The following is a 19,084-nucleotide window of genomic DNA, read 5'->3' on the forward strand; positions in this document are numbered from 1 at the left end:
TCATCTAGGAGGGCTCTCACTGCCACCAGCTTCAAAAAGGTAAGGATACTTGAGCTGTTTCCACTGACCAATGGGGAAATGCAAAAAACGGTGACCGCCATGTTAAAGTGTTCCTCTCGCACGTCTTAAAAAGGGGCTGACTGGGAAGGATCAATGCTGAGCCACTGAAGGGCAGCCAAGTTCTAGCCTGAGGGACACAGTTACAGAAAGAGAGCCTGCACAAGGAAGGGGAGATGGACATACCAACGGGCGAGACAGTAGGCGAGGGAGCAAGTACACATATGCCGTTGTCCAGCCTCCGGCCATTGGGGCAGGTGCACACAGGACCGCTTGGGCTTAGGAGGCAGAGCCATTCGCATTTCTTCCTGTCACATGGGTTGGTCACTGGAGAGAAAAGACAGCAAATGTGGAAGTTCAGCAGAGGCCTCTGATAAAACTTGCTCTGTTGCTGCACGGCAGATCCTTTGGATTCCAAAGAGGGCTGGAACGAGAACTTGGGAAGCAGTCTTAACTTCCTAGCCTCTGGACTGCCTTCTTTTCGTTTGGTTGCTGAAGAGCATTTTTACTACCCAGCTTGTGTTTTCCTGGCTCAGAGCCCATGCTGATCAATTCTTTTTTTCCCTGTTCACTGGTGATCTACTAGACTACCCTATCTGCTTATTATCACCCTGAATACACAGAGTCTCCAGTTTAGCCAACAATGTGCCTGAACGTGCAAAAATCTGGAGCGAGCAAATTCCACAGATGAAATCATCTGAGTGGAAAACGGAAGTAGAAATGAATGCACCCAGCCAGAATCAATGGATCATCTAATCAGTATCTCTGCTATTTCAGAGACTCCACAGAACACCTCCTACTCCAGCTAAGGCACTTCCAGAATTTTACAAACAATCCCAGAATGCTTGGATGGGTGCATTCCAAGGGTCGGAATCCACCCATATTGAGGCGGACAGCTGAATGTTCCATTGCCCCATTCTGCACATCCCTTTTTCTACTGCGGTATCTCTCTCACAAAGAGAAATAGGAAAGTGATGTATCTAACTCCATCAGCGCTTCCTTGACTCACCTGTTGTCAGCCTATGCGCTGAAGGCACTTTAAATATCTGAAAAGGGTCACTCAACTGCTCAACAAACCCAACCATAATGATGGACAAGCCGTAATTTAGAACCCAAACCACAGTCTGAGCTGCCAACATACAGGCAACTACCTCCACGTTGTGTCATGGTTTTTTCTCTTCCACCACTTTTTTTTCCTATGCTGCAGGGACCCCTAGAGGCAAAGCTATGACAGTAATTAGCTCTGTCAGTTCAGATACTGAATCCAACTATAGTTATCATGGCCTTTACATCCACTTTGTGGATGGTCAGTTTCTGATATCATGCCAACCCCCTGCCTCAAATAGCCTTACCCATGGTTGATACTATTTTCTTATTTCTGGCCCTTCCTTTCTGATGAAATATCTTAAATACCTCACTGTTTCTCTTACGCCTTTCTTAAAACTGGACTTAACCCATATGCCAGTTTTGTTCTTAAAAATGAACCCGGTATTCCAACTAACATTCTAGCTTTTCCCGATCCGGTGCCTTCCATATGTAACACATGAACGTTCTGAGGAAGTCAGAATGGCTTTTTTGCCATGAATTCTGCACTTGGTTGCCCATGATGTAATACTAAATGCTATATGCAGTGCCCCACGCTGTAATACTAACCATCTGGTTGTTTATACTGGTGGTAGAGTACCACATCAGTGGCATGGTTTAGTCCAGCTGTAAGATTGGTGACAGAACCATGGCCAAACTTGTGGATCTTGAAAATGCGATTGTTGATGTAAGTGACACCATAAATGTAGTCTTCAAAAATGTCAATGCTGAAGGGGTGGCTGAGTCCTAGAGGAAAAAGGCATAAAAGAGAAGTAAGAGGTTGGTTGGGCAATTCTATTTGTCATGGTATGTGGGAGACAATATTTGAGTCTGACCAGGTGAGCTAAATATCTGTCCTTAAAACAAAGGCAGGGAAAGAACACTGATCCTATTGATTGTCACCATGGAGATGAAAAGAAATTTTGTATCCTGTACTAATTGTAGTGAAAAATATTCTAGATTCTCTGAACGAAGAAGCCATTCAGCTGATGATGACTTCTTAGACCTAAAGTAGGCTGCAGCATTCTATCATCCCAATTGCACTTCTGGAACAAAGATAGTAAAGGTAAAGGTTTCCCTTGACATTAAGTCCAGTCGTGTCCGACTCTAGGGGGCGGTGCTCATCTCCGTTTCAAAGCCGAAGAGCCGGCGTTTGTCCGTAGACACTTCCGTGGTCATGTGGCCGGCATGACTAAACGGAACGCCGTTACTTGCCCGCCGAAGCGGTACCTATTAATCTACTCACATTTGCATATTTTCAAACTGCTAGATAGTTCTCTAGAAAAAAAGAGAGGGATGTAGCATTGCTAGGTTGGATTGCTTTGGTTGATGTATCTTGTCCATTTGATTTAAAAGCAATAATTTGTTTTTATAATAGTTTCTGTACCATCTACTGTATTAACAAAAAAAGAGGTACTGGGTACATTGCCTAGGAGAGAGACGTAGTTCTTAAGGTCTCACCAGAAGTAAATCATTACCTCTTTTTCACATATACACACACAAGCATGCACAGATGCACACACAAAAGCCCACACATGCCAGATTCCTTTAAAGCTTTTTTCTTTTACCTTTCTTGCTGTCAATGGCCACCACTGGGTCCGTGCCATTGAGCCTGATGCTGCCAATGACTGAGAGCTTGGCATCTGCCCAGTACAGGCGCTCATTATGATAATCAACAGCCAGACCTGCAGGTAAACCACAAACGTGGATTACAATATTTAACGTTTCAAAAGCCCTGAAGCCACTATCCCCAGCTTTGATTAGAAATCTGGGCTCCAAAAGCACAGATTATCCACTCAACTCACCAGTAGGCCACTGGATATTGTCCTGGACAAGTGTCTCTCTCAGGGTCCCATCCATTGCAGCTGTTTCAATTTTAGGGTGATTCCCCCAGTCTGACCAGTACATGATGCTATAAAGAGAAAGGCACTCTGTAGGTTCATCCTACAGGGACAGGGCAAGTTGGAAGGAGTACTGGGGCCTCTCTTACCCTCGAAGTGGGTCCACCACGATTGCATGCGGCTCATCAATCATGCCTGAGATCAGTGTCTTGCGATTCTCCCCCTTCATCTGTGCTACTTCAATGACATCACGCCCCGAGTCTGTCCAATAAATGTTCCCGGCCACCCAATCTACGGCAATGCCCCGTGGCATCTTTAACCCCGAGATCTGAAAGAGGGAACAGGAAGCAAAATGAGCTTCAAGGCCTTTTCCAATCACAGCTCTGGGGGCTCCTCAGCCATGTCTTCTCCCGAATTTCTGCCACTTACATTTAGATGGGTGACACCACCATCAATCTGCCGTCGGTTACGATTGGAGGCACTAGAACCGGCTGAGGATGGGAGATCCCGACAAGATATGCGTCCTGTGTGCCAGTTAGTCCAGTATATCTTGTTACCCTTGACATACACGTCCATTGCAGCAATGCGGACATTCTCATCCCCTTGGAAGGCAGGTTCGTAGGCCGAGTTTGGGTTGAAGGGATACATGCTGCGGATCTTGTTGTCATCAGCAATGTAAAGTATCTGATACTCAGAACCTTAAAAGGGATAGTTAAATTGATCTTTATGAGCCCAACCTGAAAATGTGTGGATCTTCCTCACAGTGCGATGAACAGGACAGAAGAGGGAAAGGCACCATTTTCAGGAAAACGAGAGCCAACACGACTGCCTCACATTTCTCATGATGAGTTTTAACCTGAGATACAATTATATTTGTGTTTGCACTGCTCAGGGAAGCAGTCTAAGTCCTAGCAGGTATGGAGTTCTCCTTGTCAGCTAAGAAAGGAAACACTATCATTTCACAGGCATTCAATACTTATTTGCACATGTCCGTTTCTTTCGTGGTGGTCTACAGCAAAATGCCTTGCATGAAAATACATTCATGCCTCACAGCACATCCTACATGAAAAAGAGCATGAAGCCACCTGGCAATTCTAGGCCCCCAAAGGACAGCAGGGAGTTACATATGCGCTTTGTTCCCTCACAGAAATCAGTGTACAAAATTTCTTCAGGGCTGCCAAGGAGCTTAGAGAAAACCTGACTCACTGGGCTCCATAGTGAGGGAATGGAGTTCCACAATCAGCCAAGGGTCTTAACATCATAGCCACCCTACTTTAGTTTCATCCTCGGCCCTGCTTCAGCTTTATCCCTCATTTTGCTCTGATCAGGTGAAAGACAGACTGTAATTTATTTTTTCTTTGAAGCAGCCAAAGAGAATTTGGCTGCAAAAGCCAGAACTCTCTGTTCTTGAATGGTAATGCTCCAAAGTATGTGTTGTGGCACTCAACACCTTATTATACATGCCAATTAAAAATGGGGATTAAATAGCATTCACCATTGATCCTGCTAGGAGCAAATCTGACTGTTTTGTTCCCAGCAGGTCCACAACAGGACAAAAGTTCACAGAAACAAAGTCCAACTAGCTTATGCTCTTTCCAGGAAGAAATTCGGGAAAGCAAATTTCTAGAATTCTAGGACCAACATACCTCAGGGAGGGGTACCAGTCTGGGAAGAAAGGTTTTGAAACGTTGGTCAAGGATTTTCTCTTTGATCTTCCTTTAATTTTTAATTTTTACAACACCCACCAAACAAAAGGCTTCTACCTATGTTGTTTTCTGCCACACGACACAAGAGAGCTTCATGGAGCTTCCAGGAACTGCTAGAAAATGGCAGACGCCTCCGTGAAAAGAATCCTGTGCTGCTCTAAGTACACTGGCTTTTCGAGAGAAAAGATCACTTGTTCATGACATTTATCGTCTAAAAAGCAGAACAGTGCAACTATGTCAGGCCTGATAAATATTTCTGATTTTTTTTCATTTAGAAAAACGTGCCAGATCAGAAATAGACGGGTAACCACCATCAGCTGATCTGCGTGCTTATGCACAGGGGGATGCTGCACCGCATATGAAACAAAGCTCCCGCCCTAGCATTGTTCCCGGTACCTTCGGCCTTGCACATATGATGAGTCTTCTGGAAGTTCTTGGCACAAGTGCACATATAGGAGCCTTTGGTGTTGTTGCAGAGATGACTGCAAACCCTGAAGTTCAGGCATTCATTAATGTCTGTGTAGTGCAAGGAAAACATAAAAACAAGATCACTGGATGCCACTGACGGAAGGATGGAAAGATGATGCTCTGCAAAACTCACGTTTTTTTCTGCTGTAAGAGGCATGAGTAAGAACACAATTAGTAACAAAACAGTGCATAAGAAAAGAGGGAGCCTCTGCAGGATACATTAGAACTTGGTTGAATCAAAACTATTTATGGGTCATATAGTTACCTATTGACCAGGGAGTCCACTGGTAGAAAGTAATAAATTCCCTTAGGATTCCACTTGCTACTTACATTGTTATTTCAGCAATAATAGATTGTGTGAATCTAATGCCACCACATAACCCATTAGAACGGAGGGATGTTCCCATGAATACTGCTGCTTATTCTAAAAGGAAACAATGTGATGGCTACATAAGTGTATAAAAATCAAAGGAAACCATCTTAGCCATACGTGTACAATGAAAACTTGGGAACAGGACTGTAAAATATGAATGAAAAAGATTTGGGGATCTGAGTATAAAGCTCACTGAAATCGTGAACTCAAGAGCCATTCTGGCATATTTTCTGCCAAGGAAGTAGTAAAATTCCTCCTGAGAAGCGCATATTCATGCACACATGTAAACATATTATCAAAATAGAAAACTCAATTTAATTTGTCTAAGAGTATGCATCTGGCTATCTTCTAGCCTTGGACTGTTCCTAGAAAAAAGCCCCTTCCTTCTTGTGTCGTCCTTATTCCTCCTCGTCTGTCCTATAGTTGGACTGTGAGCTTGCAAGCAAGACTTCCCTTTTCAAAAGCATTCTGTATAGGCACCACCAAAGGGGGGGGGGAAGTGTGCCAGTTAAAAGGACACATTTTTCCATAGTTACTGTTGTTCTGATGTATCATCATTATCCCAAAAAAGCAGAAGCTGGAGGAGTGTTTTGAATCCCCAGATGACTATGTCCCTTCTCCTATGCTCCATCTTGCTGCCAATCAGGTGTTAATTTAGCACTACAGAGTAGATTGAAAAAATTGATTTCCCTGCAGTTCATGTCATTAGCCAGAGAGGGGGGAGGAATAATGTGAAGTTTTAGAGGGAAGCTCAAATTACGGCTGCAGCACACCTGGCAATCAACAAGTACCATCAGCTTGGTTGATGAGAATGCCTATCAGTCTAGTGCTATTGGTAGGCTTCCTGCCTTGCATGAGCCACACATAAATCCCTCTCTAATCAGGGACTTTTCTTTTCTTTAATTTTGTGGCAGCTGCTCCCCTTATTTTGTTTCCTTAACACTTAATTCTGACCTTCAGTCCTTAAACGCTCCCAGAGCTGGAAACAATTTTAAGTCAATGATGCAACACACACACACACACACACACACACACAGCATGAACAAATATTCAAACAACCTGAAATCAGAATCAATAGCACAAAAGGATAATCAGGCCAGTTTCAAACATTTGAGAAGGAAGAGGTTTCCCCCTCTTAAGTGACTTCAAATCCTCTTCCCCTGTACCGCTCCCACCCATTTGCTTCTCTCTCTCCCTCTCTCTCTGCAACCACAGAAGATCCAGATGAAATATATAGAGATGACAACTTCTCCTTGCTCTTTTGCATGGAAAGGGCAGATGCACAGACAGTAACACCAAAAACTAGGAGAAGGGGGAAAACGTTAGAAAGATTGTCAATGGACCCCCTTCCTCAGCAGGTGCCTGAAGATGGGAACTCCTGGTGCTGCATGTCAAGAACAACAAAAAGGCCTGCCTAAGCAGAAACATTTTTCACTGGTCCTAACTTACTAAGTGCTACCAACCACAACACTTCTGGGCAACCCTTGCGGGGAGCTACTTGACACATGCTCAGCCACTAGAAAAGCTGCTATAAGGTGCTGTTTCCAGTAATCTCCCTACGGAGTGGCAATGAAGATAGAGTAGAGTATAAAGATTCTAAATGAATAGAATAGAGCAAAAGTATAAACACATTTTTGTTAAAAAAAAAAAAAAAGAACAGGTTATGCTCAAGCGGTTACATTTCCATCACGGGTTACAAAAGGTCTTCTTTTGTATTCACAGATAATGATATAGACTGAGTGCACTGATATTGCTGCAGCCAGGGAATCAATAGATTTTAGATTTTGCTTGTAACAGATGATTATAATCCAAGTCTGATTTCCTATATTTTGGTTGGAAATGTGACGATGTTAAGCTTTGTTGGAGACTTTTGAGGAGGTTCATAAGGATACCATTTTTAAAGAAATATATTTACAGCATACAGTGGACAAAGTTGGCCTCATACCTTGGCAGAAATTCTTGCCTGGCACTTTCTGAAAGCCACTGCGGCAGGTGCAGTACACAGATGAGGGGGTCTGGATACATTTGGCTTCATCGCCACACATGGTTACATTGGTGTGACAGCCATACGTCTTGGGATCTGCAAGCACAAAATAGGAGTAGACAAATTTTACGTCAGTAACACCAAGAGAGAGAGGACAACAACTGGAGGTGGAATGGGGAGCAAGCATGTAATCTGTCAAACCACTTGAAGTTTCTTCATACCAAACTAACAATTCTTCCTCTGTGTGCCCCAAGCTGTCCCTCCCTCCCACCCACCTGAAACAAAAAATAACACATCTGCAATCCAAGATTATCCATATTCAGTAATTCATCCCCTCACCCTGCAAGCAATTATCCTCATCAGATCCATCTCCACAGTCATCAAAAAAGTTGCACCGATGCTCAGCACTGATACATTTTCCATTTGTGCACAGGAACTCATTCTTCTCATGGCTACAACTCCTAGGTCTGGTGGTTGGTGAATCTGTGTGATTAAAAAGATGACAATGAGAAGCCAAAGGAATGCATCATGATGTCACAATTCAGTCTCTTTAATTCCCTTGTATTCCCTTCAAACAAAGAATCAGGAATCTAGTATGCATCTCCACAGATGTGACTGGATCACTCTATCACCCCAGGTGACAAGGCAAAATAAATTCATCCACTGTGAATGCTGTCTGCTACATCTCCCCACAAATCACTGCTCCAGTCTTGTCTCCTTTTTCTCAGGAAGCTTAGGGCAGTGACTCATGCAGAAACACAGGGGGAAACTCCTTGAAATGACAGCCGTCTAGAAGAACCTACCCAACCATGGTTGATTCCAAAAGAGCTAAGCAGATCAGACTTGGATGAGAGACCATCAGGAATTACCAGGGCTATAGCCAGACAGGGAAAATAAATAAATATCCCAGAAGGAGGTAATGGCAAACTATTTCAAGATTGCTGCCAAGACTATGTTCAGGAACTGAGTTTGCTTTGACAGAGTCTTTGCCTTAACTTAGAAGTAAATAGTTAGAAGTTCAGGAATAATTTTAATGCAGGAAAATAGCAGAAGAGTCTGGGAAACCTTGCTTTATCTACTCTATGGTTATTACCTCCTGCTTGTCAGTTATACAATAGGGTTAGTACAAATGACTTTTTTTAATTCATATTTTTTAATTCATATTTGTTGTTGGGGGAGTTTGCCACAGTTCTGCACCTCTTGAGGAGATAGCAAAAACACTCACCACAGAACTGTTCATCAGTGCCATCACCACAGTTGTCAATGCCATCACACTGGCGGCCAATCCACAGACACACACGATCGTTCTTGCAACGGAATGGTCTGTTGGGAGGACACTGGAATTTCACTGCACCAGAAAACAGAAGCAAAGATAAAGAGTGAAAAGGAGAACCAGAATGATCTGGAGTCACAGTGCTCTTGGGGTCCATAAAATATAGGTGGTTGGTTCCCCCCCACACCCGCCCAATTCCTCCATTCTTACTGTGGAAAATACAAATTCGCAGGAGTCTGTAGGATTCTGGACACCATCTAGTTTTTTCTGGCCCCTCACCCTCAGGTTGAGAGAAAAAGCCAATACAGCAATGGCTGCGCTGAAACCCCACTGTTTACACTTGCAACTTCTGGAAGACTGTGGTCACCCTCTCAGCTCAGCTGCCTTAACTTAATGGAGAACTGTGGAAGATATGAGACCGTTTCACCTGACAACTAAAGAGGGGTCTGCCCTCCCATATGGATTTACCCAGCTCTGCCTTGAATGAGCCGTGGTCAGCAGCTTTCCCAAGCCTCTTTTCTACCTCTGGGCATGTGGGTCTTTCCCAGGTTCTCCTGAGTACACTATGCCATCTATTGGGACCCCAGAAGCACACCTTCTCTATCGTAGCACCTGCCCTCATTCCCCCAAGATCCGAATAGGCTCGACCCTGCTCGTGTTTTGAAGGGGCCTGAAGACCCAGCTCTTCACCCAGGCCTTTGGTGAGGGTGATGGAAACCCCCCTCTTAACCCAGGCTGTTTGTTTGGTTTCCACTCAGTTCGTCAACCTGCCATCTTTTCCCTAATCACTGTTTCTTGTTGTTTTTAATATCTTTCTTTTAATGTTTTAAAAAAATTGTAAACCACTCAGAGTTGCTGGGAGATGGGTGGCATATCTATTTAATAGATAAATACACGTGTGAGGGCCCAGTGCAGGTTTCAATGCTGCCCTTTGCTTCCACAATTCGACAGAGCTGCCCATTCAGGAACAAATTGGTCTGGAGCCAGCACCTTAGCAAGCTTCAGCATGTGCTTGACTTTATCAATATTAATATTGCAAATGGCACAAATTATGAATAGTAAAAGCTCTATAAGTAATTAAGTGGTTTGCTGTTAGAAAATAAATGAGACTGCAAGTGGCTTTGACTCAGAGATGTGATTTGGGATTTAATGAAGATACATTGAATCAAGGCAGAGATTCTCACTGAGGATTTGAAAGGAAACAGAATTGGCTGCCTTTTCGACTAACCATGAACGAGTTAAACGCAGGCACAGCTACACTAGCGGCAGCATGGTCAGACAACTGCCTATAACCGAGCTCTGCCTCTTTGCAGCTACCCTTCAGCCACTCCAGCTTTACCCGACTTCTGTTCCAATTCAGCTGCTTTCGCCACATGCTTCTCTTCTTCCTCTCCTTGCTGTGTGAAGGGAGATCCCACCCAGACACCTGCTCAAGGGTGCCTGCAAGGGCCGTCAATAATGTCAAAATGGCAGCCGCAATTGGGTGATCAAAGCCACATCCCTTTTTGCTTGTGTGCGATGCACATGAAAAAGGAGAGGGGCTTTGACCACCCAGACCTGCCCACCATTTTGAGGTTAACACCCCTGAACCAGCCACCCTTGCTTGAGAAACACTGATGTAGACAGTTTAACCAACAGGATTTTTCATATTTGCATACCTATAGTGAACAAACAACTCCCTAGCTTTAGTTTTATACTCCAAACACTGCAACATTTTGTCTTGTCTTGTTCCTCAATGTACCAACAACTTTGTGGCTGACTTAGGACAGTGCTTTTTCAGATTCTGCACCTTAAAACCTCTTTCATGAGATCAGGGGGCCCTGGTGAAATTCCTCCAATTTCATCCTGTGTGAATCTAGACCAGGGTTTCCCAGCCAGGGTTTCATTGATGACTAGGGTTCTGCAAGAAGTCACTCGGGGTTCCCTGGAGATCACCATTTATCTGAAACATTCTTTCAAATTCGGGCAACTTCACATTAAATAGGCAAGTTTCATTCTTTATTTTTAGTTTAAGAACACTGTTAATCCATATATACAGGCCTGAGCATGAAACAAATATAATAATTTTGTAACTTCTGGCCTATATTTGAGCCTGAATGTGCAGGGGTTCCCCGAGGCCTGAAAAATATTTCAAGGGTTCCTCCAGGGTCAAAAAGTTGAGAAAAGTTGGTCTAGACAATTCCTCAGAACTGGTTCATTTTCCAAGTGACAGTCCTGTAAGCATGCCTGTATACTGGATACAGTATGGAGTCAGCTGCCAGCTTCCTCCCAGAATATAGTACAAACCTACTGTCTCTTTCCCTAAATCACTCTGGAAGTTCCTGGGAACCACAGCTTCTGAGAGCAGCATGGAGTGTTCCCAGCTGGAAGCCAGGTGAGAATCTGAGTGAAGGAGGCCTTGAATTTGGCCTGCACAGCAGTCGAAGCCTAGGCTCTGGGTGCCCCTAGTTCCCTGTGAACCTCGCCAATCAGCTGGAAAGAGAACGTGATGAGCAAGAGAAGCAGGAGCTAATCACAGGAGCAAGGATACTCACAGCATTCTTCAGGATTTTCATCCGAGTTGTCACCACAGTCATCCTCACCATCACACTTCCAGGCCAGCGGCTTGCACAGAGTGTTGTTACACTGGAACTCGTCAAGAGGGCAAGTCCGCACTATAAAGAGGCCACAAAAGCATGTCAGCAGCAACCTCACTCCTGAGTACTGATACCCCACCTGAGTTGTGAGTAGTATCAAAGGATTTGACAAAGCAATGGCAAGTTCCACAACCAGGAATCAGCATGTACCACCTGATCAGGGATAGCATTATGTCTGGCATCCTTGTTTGGCTGCAAAGGCCTCGGTATCTTAGCAGGGCTCATGGTCTGTCCTCCCCTTAGACCAGTGTTTCTCAATCTCAGCAGCTTTAAGATGTGTGGACTTCAACTCCCAGAATTCCTTAGCCACCATCTTATTGCCAAGGGCTATTTAGAGACTCCTCCCATAGTGGAAAAACCAGAGCAGTACTGGGATCTGACACCTAGTTTTGCATTATAATTATCATCCATTCTTCCAAGGGAGGAAATTATGCTGGCCATTACCCCTGGTGCCGCAGTCTTCCTCATCACTGCCATCCATGCAATCAGCATCAGCATCACAGCGCCATCGCAGTGGGATGCAGTGGCCGCTCTTGCAGTGGAACTGGTCTTGTTCACAGCGCGGCTTGCATTCTTTCTGTGGAGGAACAGGGTTGCCAAATTTCAGAGAGGCATTTTGGGCCAGGGATCAGAGATCTGGAGCTGTTTTGTATTGAGTAAGATTATTGATCTGTCTGAACCAAGACTGCTTTCCTAAGCAGCAGAGGTCGCTGAATCTTAATAACCTAATGATCACAACAGGACCTTCAGAATGAAAAAAAACTACTTTATGGAGTTACACAGGAAGGGAACAAAGACAGTACTGAATGCAAAATAAGTGGACAGCACGTAAAATCAACGTAGAACCAGGGTTAGATAAAAACATTCATCTAACTTCTAAAGGAACTACTCCCATCAAAACTTTCTTATGGGCCTCTCCCAACAGTTATTTATTCTGTTAATCAGCGACTCATTTTTACTCTATATCCAATCCAATTTTTTCCCTATTATGCTAATACGCACATCAAACTGGCCCATGGTTTTTCATCCAAAAACAAAAAATCCTTTAAAGCAGAAAGTTTTCTCAACTCAGCCTATGCTGGTTGCAGCACTCAAGTAAAACTCAAGTAAAACAGTTTTCCCCAAGTAGCTGGTATTCAGACATGGGAGCTGTTACTCCCATAAGCCTTTGATCAGCAGAGCCCACGGGGACTGTGGAAGTCATACCCAAAAGACTTCTGGACCGCTTCAGACTGGTGAGGGCTACAGTAAGAATTCCAGCCGAAGGGCAGACAGCCAGATGTGAAAGCTGCCGCTTGTTCACTACAGCTTCTTCCTTGCCACTTTCCACACTTGGGCCTTACCTCATCAGAGCCATCGGCACAGTCATGGTCCCCATCACACTTCCAACGGCCTGCAATGCAACGGCCGTTGGCGCAAGAGAACTCACTTTCAGAGCAAGGCCTGGGCTCTGTAGGCAGAGAAAGCAGAGAGGTACATGAGCTGGAAAGCTTCAACAAGCAGAGAGAGAGTTGCGGCTACTCTACAATTCACATGTTAATATTGCTGCTTATTCTCAGTGCAGCACTGGGTAGGTAACCTTGATTACTGTAGCACAGCAAATTCTTGACTTCACTATGACTAGAAACAGAACATAGGAGAAGCCAAAGAAAAGCTGGGGTGGGAGCAGAGAGAAAGAGGTAGCAAGACAATAATTTCTGAGTGTATCAACCATGCTTCTGTTTCACTATGGTAACAATCTCAGCTCAACTATCTTATCTTTATTTTTTAAAATTTATTATCCCGCCTTTATTATTATTACTATTATTTTTATAAATGACTCAAGGTGGCGAACATACCTAATGCTCCTTCCTCCTCCTCTTTTCCCCACAACAACCACCCTGTGAGATGAGTTGGGCTGAGAGAGAGTGACTGGCCCAAGGTCACCCAGCCGGCTTTCATGCCTAAGGCGGGACTAGAACTTACAGACTCCTGGTTTCTAGCCCGTTGCCTTAACCGCTAGACCAAACTGGCTCCTATCTTGACTTGTGAACTGTGGCCAGTTCACCTGATAGCTGAAGAGTTTGCCTGCCACACCATAGTAGCATTGTAGTGACAGGCAGGTTCCTTCCAGAGATTACTAAACGTCAAGTACAAATCTTAGTTTGTAGAACTACTAGATCGTAGTTCTGCACTGGTTCATCTCCTTCCTCCAGGGCGTCCCAGTCAGTGTTGATAGGGAGCGAGAGATCCAGCCCACAGCTCCTTCTTTGTGGGGTGCCGCAAGGCTCGGTACTCTCCCCGCTCCTTTTTTAACATCTACATGAAACCGCTGGGTGAGATCATCCGTCACCACGGGGTGAAGTATCATCAATATGCTGATGATACCCAATTATACATCTCTATCCCGGGTGAAGTAAGTGATGCCATCACCACCCTCTCCAGGTGCCTGGGGGCTGTGGGGGCCTGGATGGGGAACAACAGGCTTCAGCTGAACCCTGGTAAGACGGAGTGGCTGTGGATTGATGGCTCCTCGGTATCTGGGAAATTGTCATCTTTGGTTCTGGATGCGGTCTCACTGCCCCAGACAGACCTGGTGCATAATTTGGGGGTCCTCTTGGACTCACGACTCTTGCTCAAAGAGCATGTGGCAGTTGTGGCCAGGAGGGCCTTTGCACAACTTCAGGTTGTGTGCCAGTTATGCCCTTTCCTGGGCCGAGAGGCCCTTTGAATGGTCACTCATGCCCTGGTCATCTCCCATATAGTCTATTGTAATGTGCTGTACATGGAGCTACCCTTGAAGAATATCCGGAAGCTACAACTGGTCCAGAATGCAGCCATGTGGGCAATTTTAGCTTCCCCAAGGTTGGCACATGTAACATCTTTGCTACGTGAGCTGCACTGGCTCCCAGTTTGCTTCCGGGTCCAATTCAAGGTGTTGGTTATCACCTTTAAAGCCCTACATGGCATGGGGCCAGGTTTCCTGAGGGGCCGTCTCATCCCCATCACATTGACCCGTCCCACCTGGTCATGCAGAGAGGGCATGTTATGGACCCCATCTGTAAAAGAATTCCATCTGGCAGGGTCCAAGAAGTGGGCCTTCTCTGAAATAGCTCCCGCCCTCTGGAACATTCTTCCCCCAGAGGTGAGACAAGTCTCTCCTGGACTTCCATAAAAAACTAAAAACCTGGTTTTGTCAGCATGCCTGGAGCAGAAAGGGGAATAGTCATTTGTGGGGATGGCTAGTGCCCTAGAATGGCCCTTTATACTCACGGACTGAGATACAATCTTTAACCATCTGGATTTTATCACATTTTATATTTTTATTGTCTATTTATATTTATTGTTTTTATAATGGTATTGAATTTTAAACTTTGTTTGTTGTAAACTGCCCAGAGTCCCTCCTTTGGGGCGGGGAGATGGGGGGTTATTTATTTATTTATTTGATTTATATTACCGCCCCTCTCCTCCAATGGGGACTCTGGGCGGTTTACAATAAAAAAATAAATTAGATAGATAGATAGATAGATAGATAGATAGATAGATAGATAGATAGATAGATCGATCTGCTACAGAAAACAGCAACAGCTTCACATTTCTTAGTCTCTGCTCCTGGTAACAATTAGATCAAGAAGAGTAAACTTCAGGACGCCGGGGCGGGTGGGTGGGTGGGAATACACCTTGCCTTTAAATAGAGATCCATCAAGAGTACAATGAATGTACTTAACATTCAAGGAAAAAGCATGTATGTATTCAGTTTAAGAACTCATTTCAGTACCAGAACTGAAGTCACAATCCTTTCAAATATCCACACCTGGCTTTATCAACTATCTTTGTTTTAACTGCCTAACCGTGAGTGAGTGAGATAGGAGACATTGTTTTGTTATTGTTATACAGCTGAGAGCAAGAAACACTTATGAAACTACTGCAGATCACCCAGAGTTCTACCAGAAGATTCCAATCCACCTTCTGTCCACTCCTAATCTAGAGATCCTCAATGGGAGATTCAACCCCATATTGCAGGTTTCCTGGTTCTTCCTTACTTCACTGCCACATATAAATTTCATGTGCAAAGTATCACATAGATTTTACAGAACCACGCAGATAACCATTTTCACTTTCAACTTTGTTATTTTCTTATTTGGGCATTCTGTTGTTTTCACGGGCATTTTTTATATTGCTTTGAAGACAGGAAATTGCATTACAGAGAGGCAATTTGTACAGTGGTACCGTCCTTATTGACAGGAAGCAAATCTTCAGTGTTTCAGAAAAAAAGTCTGATCCAGTGGGGATGCTGGGACAGAACCCATGGACACCCCCACTTGATACCCACTGATCATTGAATGTTTACTAAGAAGAAACTGAATGTATACAGTACTTGGAGCTGTGTCACAATTGGCTACTTCAGCCTTGGACTCTTTCTCAAAACACCTCATACAACAAAGGAAGGGATAGTAGAGACATTAAGAGGTAAGACTGTTCAGCCTGGTTTGTGCAGCAGAATGGACTTGAAAAAGAAATAGATCTCATCACACACAGAAACCTCCATTAAATTCCTGCAAAAGGAATACAGAGGCAAATACATGGGGACACAGATGAAACCTTCAAACCATTCTTTTTTCCCCTCCTTTCAACACAGTTAAAGTTTTAAAGGGGAAGGAAAACATTTTTGACAGAAACCTACCTCTGCAAGCCCCGATACGACAGTATGAAAATGGAGAAAAACGTAAGATGAAGTGAAATGGCACAAACTCAAATTACACAGTATGGTAAGGAAACAAACCAAAAGAAGTAAATTGAAGTCATGTTCTAGAATCTACAGAAGTTGGCAGGGAAGGGGAAGAGATAAGGAATGGTAGCCATTTTAAAGATTTAAAATTCTTGCTGGAGGCCTGGCCTCATCACAACATCCAAAGTGTTCTAAGAAAGCATTATCTTGTGACAGATCATTCACCTGACTTGTATTCCCCTTTATCATCCTGTTGATCAACTTTTTTATCCTGCTCAACTGGTATCAGACAGTGATAGGAGAATGACTACCATTCAGTAAAAGCAAAACTTACCTATGGAAAGTTAGACTTTTTAATTCCCTCCCAGCTTTTGATACCAAAGGCTGATCATCTTTTTGAACATCTCAATAGCTTCACCAGCCTGATCAATATCCAGAGCATTCAACAAGCGAGCATTCTGGACAATTCACCCAATAATATTGTTCTTTTGATGTTGGAAGAAGGGATGCCTACAGTTGTTAAAAAAACTGGAGTACCCATCTGAACATGGTTTCTATTAGTTCTCTTGGGAAAGGGAAGGGTAGTTGAAGAGCACCCTGATGTTCTGTACCAGAAGATGAAAACTTCTAGGTAGAAAGACTACTTAGGGTAGTTTACTAAAAATGATTCTGGTAGGATATGCACAACTGAGTCCTCCCCTTACCTTTTCTCAGGCCTACCTGGTTGGGGGTATGATAACTGCAAAGAAGCTATTTTCATGCAGGTACCACCAGCTGAGATGGACACGAGAATTGGCACAGAAGAAATGCAAGGAAAACATTGGTCTAATCAGGTATCTTTGGGGGGTATGACTCAAGAAGCACACAACATCCTTCTTCTCAAATTACAGCAGAGCAAAAAACACTACTGGACTTGAAACTCAGCCAGTATCTTCTCTAGCTCAATTCTTTATCACTCCTTACAGAAACGGGAACTTTTCTGATGCAAAGAGATACCTGCTTTATACTCTTTCAGTACCCATTTTCCATAAGCAATCCTTGTTTTACAATCTCCCTAAAATTAGGCATGAGTAGATAAGAGAAGGTAAGAAAAGGACACCTCCCTCCCCACATGCAACCATGGCAGCATAAGACTGAAGCGGGCACGTACTACAGCTCTCCTCATCCGAGTTATCCCCACAGTCGTTGTCGTAGTCGCATTGCCAGCGGCCTGGAACACAGCGGTTGTTCTTGCAACGGAACTGGTAGGGCTCACAAGTGCGCTCATCTAAAAATGAAGGGTGTGCAGTGTGGGGAGGTAAAGAAGAAGTGTAAGAAATGAACAGCATTGCTCAAGAACATGTGATGTAAAAATCAAATTGCACACACTCCCAAGGAGAATCTTGGGGAGCAGTTCAGGACCCGCAGGCTCACTGTGAAACCTTTATCCCTCACTGTAGCACACAACGGGCAGCATGGAAAGTATCCAGAAATGGATTAAGATTAGAGACCAGCGATTGTTAGCAAAAGAGTTTAACCAAACAGCCTGCATGAAGACAGTGCATCTGCCCAAATCTGCGGGAACAAGGACATGCATACAGAAGATGGGAGCTAGCCAGCCAACCCCTCTCCCTTCTAAACACAGCCAGCCACCCATGGCACAGTCAACTTACCACATTCTTCCTTGGGTTCGTCTGAACCATCCCCACAGTCATCCTCGCCATCACATTTCCAACGTGCTGGAATGCATCGACCAGAATCCTTGCACCGGAACTCATCCAGACCACATCTCATTTGCGCTGTATGATTGAAAAGGGTTGAGGAAATTAAAGGGCACTGAATCTGCCTTCTGAAATGAGGCACTTTTCCCATCAAGCACTGTCTGAAAACCGCACATGTAATAATACTGCAACCAAGACACAGAAAAACTAGCTAGTCATCACAGATCTTCTCACTTCAGAAATACTCAGCTAAAGAAAACCAAGTAGTTTTCGATAAGTGTTAATACTCCACAAAAGCTAACGCGGTTAAAAAGTTCATTAGTTTTTCAGGTTTCAAGTTGGTAACTCAAATGTATAAAGGAAGACCAAAGCAAGACACTGGAAGTTCTTGGGGAAATCAAACTATTTCTCTCCTTCTCAAGGCCAGCTCCCATAATATGCGTAGTGCCTTACTGCAGTTGGCAGGCTCATCAGATCCATCCACACAGTCGTTGTCACGGTCACAAACCCAAACTCGTGGAATGCAGCGTTTGGTGATGGCACACTGGAACTGGTTTGGAGCACAAGTCACCTCCGCTGTAAAAAGGAAGTGGAGTCAGGAGATAACCCCAATATATAATGCAGAATGAGTGGGAGTTCCCTGAAATGAACGATGACTCCTATACAATCAGACAATGACCCACAGCACTGTATATGCTGCATGTTGCCACTCCACTGCAGAAAATGATATTGGGTATTTACTTCCACCTCCTTTGACTTTCTTCTTCTAAACTGAATTCAGTTTTCTAAGGCTCAGGGCTTCAGCATCCTGAAGAAGTAGCCTGATGCTCACCCTAACCATCAGATGCAAAGTGAATGATTCAAGACCTGCAGATTTACTTACTTTGCATCATGATGACGGATTGCAAAATTCCATCTTTTTGTGTGCAGGTTGACTAGCATGGTGTAGAATTAACAATAAACAGTCCCCAGGATATTTACAGAGATTGCACTAACCATGTAAGCATATCTGATCTTTTGATAAGCCTGCCACAGAGACAGGCAGGAAAAGTGAGCCTAACTTACGGCAATCCTTCTCATCTTCTCCATCACCACAGTTGTCTTGCCCATTGCAACGGAAGATGCCCGGGATACAGCGGTTTGTGTTTGTGCATTTGAACTGACTGGGCAGGCAGACGTGCACTTCTATCAGTGAGAAGAGAGAAATGAAACCAGATTTAAGGCCAACCAGTTACACCCTTGAATCCTAATTTTT

General features: G+C 44.1%; 1 protein-coding gene across 2 annotated transcripts in view; it reads right to left on the minus strand.

Moving 5' to 3' along the window:
• Nucleotides 1–19,084, minus strand: part of LRP1 (LDL receptor related protein 1) — a 320,650-nt gene that overhangs the window by 11,727 nt on the left and 289,839 nt on the right. For both annotated transcript variants that reach the window (XM_063293930.1, XM_063293929.1), the window contains exons 66-82: nucleotides 18,895–19,014; nucleotides 18,283–18,405; nucleotides 17,782–17,907; nucleotides 17,280–17,396; nucleotides 12,765–12,871; nucleotides 11,866–11,998; nucleotides 11,320–11,439; nucleotides 8,738–8,860; nucleotides 7,852–7,995; nucleotides 7,474–7,608; nucleotides 5,084–5,203; nucleotides 3,411–3,679; nucleotides 3,131–3,309; nucleotides 2,946–3,052; nucleotides 2,709–2,825; nucleotides 1,711–1,887; nucleotides 244–384 (exon numbers count right to left, since the gene is read on the minus strand). In XM_063293930.1, coding sequence (XP_063150000.1) covers nucleotides 244–384; nucleotides 1,711–1,887; nucleotides 2,709–2,825; nucleotides 2,946–3,052; nucleotides 3,131–3,309; nucleotides 3,411–3,679; nucleotides 5,084–5,203; nucleotides 7,474–7,608; nucleotides 7,852–7,995; nucleotides 8,738–8,860; nucleotides 11,320–11,439; nucleotides 11,866–11,998; nucleotides 12,765–12,871; nucleotides 17,280–17,396; nucleotides 17,782–17,907; nucleotides 18,283–18,405; nucleotides 18,895–19,014 — 2,358 coding nt within the window. The remainder of the gene's footprint in view (nucleotides 1–243; nucleotides 385–1,710; nucleotides 1,888–2,708; nucleotides 2,826–2,945; nucleotides 3,053–3,130; nucleotides 3,310–3,410; nucleotides 3,680–5,083; nucleotides 5,204–7,473; nucleotides 7,609–7,851; nucleotides 7,996–8,737; nucleotides 8,861–11,319; nucleotides 11,440–11,865; nucleotides 11,999–12,764; nucleotides 12,872–17,279; nucleotides 17,397–17,781; nucleotides 17,908–18,282; nucleotides 18,406–18,894; nucleotides 19,015–19,084) is intronic.

This window comes from Candoia aspera, chromosome 2 (genome assembly GCF_035149785.1).
Source record: "Candoia aspera isolate rCanAsp1 chromosome 2, rCanAsp1.hap2, whole genome shotgun sequence".
NCBI lineage: Eukaryota > Metazoa > Chordata > Lepidosauria > Squamata > Boidae > Candoia > Candoia aspera.